General features: G+C 45.3%; 1 protein-coding gene across 1 annotated transcript; it reads right to left on the reverse strand.

Annotated features, from left to right (window-relative positions):
- Positions 1-2,777: 2,777 nt before the first annotated feature.
- On the reverse strand, positions 2,778-3,989 carry LOC145418072 (uncharacterized). Its single transcript, XM_080286604.1, has one exon. The coding sequence runs from the start codon at positions 3,987-3,989 to the stop codon at positions 2,778-2,780; it is 1,212 nt and encodes a 403-aa protein (XP_080142730.1).
- Positions 3,990-4,953: the final 964 nt, after the last annotated feature.

Genomic DNA, 4,953 nt, shown 5'->3' on the forward strand with positions numbered 1-4,953 from the left:
CCTCCCTCTATTCTGCCAGCCTCTTCATTCCTCCCTCCCTCCGTCTTGCCAGACTCTTCATTCCTCCTTCCCTCCACCCTGCCAGCCTCTTCATTCCTCCCTTTCTCCAACCTGCCCGACTGTTCACCCCTCCCTTCTGTCACAATCTCCCTCCCTCACGTCACCATGTTATCTTCTTCATCCCCTCCTCCCCTCACGATTCCAAACTCTTCTTACTTCCCTCTTCACTATCCTAACCTCTTCATCCTTTCTTCCCTCCACCTTGCCCTCTCATTCATCCCTCCCTCCCTTCACCATCACTAACTTAGCATCCCTCCCTCCTTACATCATTCCAGCCTCTTCATTCCTCCTTCCCTCCATCATTCCAACCTCCTCATCCCTCCCTCTCTTCACCATCCCTACCTCAGCATCCCTACCTCCCTCCATCATTCCAACCTCTTCTCTCCTTCCTCCCTACACCATTCCACCCTCTTCATCCCTCCTTCCCTTCACCATTCCAAGCATTTCATCCGTTCCTCCCTTCGCTATCCAAACCTCTTCATTTTTCCCTTTCTCACACCGCACAACCTCTGCTTCACTCCCATCACCCTGCAACCTGCCTCCCTCCTGACGCGTGTGTAGCAGTGAGCTTTTGCATTATCATTGCAGGATCCATGTACCAACTATATAAAAATATACAGTAATGAAGAATTATATATACAGAGCGTAACACTGAGCCAAGTGGGACGCATGAAATATATCAAAAGCATGTTCTAATATTCACTTCTGAAAATCTCTTATGAGTTTAGCCTACTTTATTTGAAACATTTAACCTTTCCTAAAATACACATAAATTTGCTTTACATTGAGAAGAGGGTAAATCATACTCTCCCGGACTTGAAGGCCACCAAAATATTGCAGTTGGATGGTTCTTATAGCCAAGGTGTCAAAAAGTGCATCTTGGTGGGTTGAGTTGCTCCAGGGTACTGACATACTTCCTTCGCACTTTACCGATGTATTCCCCCCTCCTCGCAGAATGTTGATGCTAGAAGTGCTGATGTGAGGGTTTGTAAGTCAGCAACATTGTGCGTGTAGGCTGCGAGTGCAAGTATATATGGGTGTTTGAGGTGGAAGGGAGGCAGTGAAGTAATTATAGTGGCGTAAGGTTGAGCGTGTAGTTATGATGTGAGGAGTGGGGAGGATTGGTGCAAGGCTGTGAGTCTGGAATTGTGGGTGTATTGGTGTCCGACAAAGGCAGGACAGTTAGACTCTTGCTTTGAATCATGCACACCCAACACTTCTTCATATCATTACCTGTAGTATTGATGGGAACAATTATATCAGTCCCAAATTTGATGTCATCAGCAGTCTTGTAATAGCTGTTGTTTTGGCAGGTTTCCTTGAATATTTTGCCAATATTGCAAAATAGGTTTCGAGAGCAAACATTATAATGTTGCTGAAGTTTTACGGAGATGAACTGGCAATGGCAGACATGGAACCAAGAACAGCACCGACACCCTCAGTAATACAACCACTGAAATAATATCCAAATCATTTATATTAAAAATGTATATAATGATAGTTGCGATCATTTATCAATTATCGAACAGCACGCATGATTCATAGTTTTATTAGCCGGATATATAGATAGATATTTAGACAGATATATAAAATGACAGGCGGATAGACAGACAGGGATATATATGATGTCCACCATTTTTTTCCATGACCATCAACACCATTATCAACTGCAACATTTGAATATTCCATTTCATTACATTAAAGTTACTATGCATTTCAGCGGCTGTGTTACCTCGATTTTCTGGGTTTTCTCGGTAACGAAGTGTTGGATCACTATTATACTTTGCCACAGTTTATTTCACACCTAGCGCTAATTTCTGACTGCATAGTGCATTACCAGAAGTGTCTGAGTAAGCTACATACTCTTGACAGTTGAGAGAAATTCCCGATATCCAGAGACAGTATTCGGACACAGCCATCACTACGTCACTCCTTAGACCCCACCCACCTCTCTCCCCCTACCAGTATGATCCCTCCTTCCTGCTATCACTCTTTACCCCCTCCCTCCCTCAACCACCCCCCTTCTCTCTCTCTCTCTCTCTCTCTCTCTCTCTCTCTCTCTCTCTCTCTCTCTCTCTCATGGAATTCAATTAAATTAATTTCAACCTTGCACTAACCCACGAGATGTATATGGCTCTCCAACTGGTGCATGCATTAGCCATAGAACAATGAGGTGTGCGTAAATTGTCTTTCTTTGCCTTCATCTGGGCTATATACTCTTTGTAGCTCATGGATTAATTTCCATTTTGCCTTGTAGCCTCTACCCTAAAGTACGATTGGGGATGGGCGCCAGAGCAGTAACATGATGAATTCGAGATATTTTATTATTACACTGTATTATTATTATTAGTAGTAGTAGTAGTAGTAGTGGTAGTAGTAATAGTAGTAGTAGTAATACTAATAGTATTACCGTTAGTATTATTATTTTTATTATGAGTAATATTAATAATATTATTATTACTATTATTATTAGTTATTAATATTATTATTAGTATTAGTATTATCTTTATTAGTATTATTGTGTATAATATATATCTATAAATCCTTTTTAGGACAGAAATGAAAACGGAAATTAATCCATGGGATAACTTTTTAAGAAAGAGAACTACAGGTTATATGGAAGAGTATTCCATAGTTCAAAATACACTGTGAGCGGAAGCGGATATATGATGAGGTGACAAGTGATGACAACATGAGTGCACAGCATAACCTTTCTTTTACTCCACGTCACTTTCCAAGAACAAGTCTTCCTCATCATCGCTGTCGAGGTTTATGATGACGGGATCTATGCTGTGGTGTATGTTGTCTGTGGCCCAGTACTCCTCCTCAAAGCCTTGTGATCGGCGAACCGCACCTGCCCACACCTCTGCCGTTACACCCATTTTTGCCTCCTCCAGCCTGGCCTGCAAGTCTGCCCGAGTGAAGTGTTGTAAGGACGAGCGCACGTGTCTTTTCATGTGCTCCCATACTTGTTCAATGGCATTCAGTTCTGGATGGGCTGGTGGCAAGCGGACGACCTCATGACCCCACATTCGAATGGTGTTGTCGACGATGTATTGTGGCTGTGGACGGTTCCGTTTGCATATGAGCAGGAGCTCAGGCCGTGTCGCGTGTGGCGGGAAGGGCAGCCTGTGTTTCTCCAACCATGTAATGAGGTCAGCTTTCCTAGTGGCAGTGGTAGGGCAACGACTCTCCTCCGTCTGCTGGCTGTGATATGGCGCATTGTCTAATACAAGCACAGATGGTTCAGCCAGCGAGGGCAGGAGCTGTGATGTCAGCCAACGAAGGAAGAGCTCCCCGTTAACCTCGCCGTGGTAGTCACCGCTGGTTGTCTTGGTGTGGTAGCACAGGAACGAATCCTCCACAAAACCATCAGCGGTGCCGGCTGCAACTACCACAAAGCGGTCCCCTTCTCCGGGGGGCACGTGACGGCTGTACGTGGTGCTTGTGGCAGGTTGCGTTGTGTCCACCCACTTCATGCTGTGGTGCATCCTGGTGGTGAACCATGTCTCGTCAAGGTACACCACCTGCATCCCTCTCTCCCGGTGTTGCTTGAGTTCCCTGAGGGCATTAATCCGCCGGCATACAACGTCCAGGGACTCCTTCCTCACATACATAGTCCGCTTTGATGTCCTATAGCGGAATCCCATATCGTGGAGGAGTCGCCACACCGACGTATCCGAGGTTGCCATCGGAATGATGCCGTCGATCATCAGCTCCTCCGTCAGGGAAGCAATAGTCATAACTTCTTTGCCGGCGAACTTTGAATGGACTTTGCGACGAATGGCCGCTACGGTGAAACTGTCGAATCCGGCCGGTGTTGTGGGAGGTGTTGCAGGTGGTGGTGGTGGTAGTGCCTGGGCCGTCCCTGCCTCGCAGTTGGTGGTGCGATGCCGCCTTTCCACCGTCCTCACCGCGCGGACGCTCATGCCGACCGCATAGGCAACCCTGTCATACGGCCTGCTTGGTGATAGGTCAATATTACAACATTAGTGATATGTCTTTTACCTTTGGTGAAGTATTAGCAGGGCTGGAGACAAAATTCACCTTGATCCATTACCGCTTTAACAACGAAACCTTGGCAAAGAAAATGTATAAATAAAACACACACACACACACACACACACACACACACACACACACACATGAAGGTGGCTTCTGTCCTTAACCCTTAAATTTCTTACACCACCCACCATCTGTGAAAATGCATGATGTGCTGTATTATAACCAAGTGAATACCTTATATGGTGTATTATTGGATCATATGACAATTTCTTTACCCATGTTCGGGTATGTATAGATAGTTTATGCGTATCCGTTGATATGGAGCCCATCACTCATCAAGTTAGTGATGGGAATGAATGGGTTGCAGTAATATAGCTATAAACGACACGCACCTGTGCAAACTGAACCTCAGCCGATTGTCTCTCTGTTCCTTGGTAAACAAGGATAAAAGCCGCATGACAATGCCATTCCTGCAGCCACGGGGACAATGACGTAACTTATATGCCATACTGTTAATCCTTGGAGCCAACGTCCTGTATTTCTGGGGTATTACTGTAGAGTGCAGCCACAAACCCGTTTTACAAACCATGTAACTTCGCAACACCTCAAACTGCTCAGCTCCAGTAAACCATCTGTTTGCCATCATTCTCGCTCGTTATTACCCTTCACATTACCGTACCCAAGGCTTTACTTCCACATTATTTCACTTTACAAAAATGACGCGTGCATGTTGGTATACCATATTTCTATATACTTCAGGAATACAGCATGCACCGTAAGTTATGAATCCAAGAGAGAGAGAGAGAGAAGGGGGGAGGTTGAGGGAGGGAGGGTGTAAAGAGTGATAGAAGGAAGGAGGGATCATACAGGTAGGGGGAGAGAGGTGGG

Source organism: Coenobita brevimanus, chromosome 112 (assembly GCF_032717465.1).
Source record: "Coenobita brevimanus isolate Jiangsu-jjx chromosome 112, ASM3271746v2, whole genome shotgun sequence".
In the NCBI taxonomy this organism is placed as follows: Eukaryota; Metazoa; Arthropoda; class Malacostraca; order Decapoda; family Coenobitidae; genus Coenobita; species Coenobita brevimanus.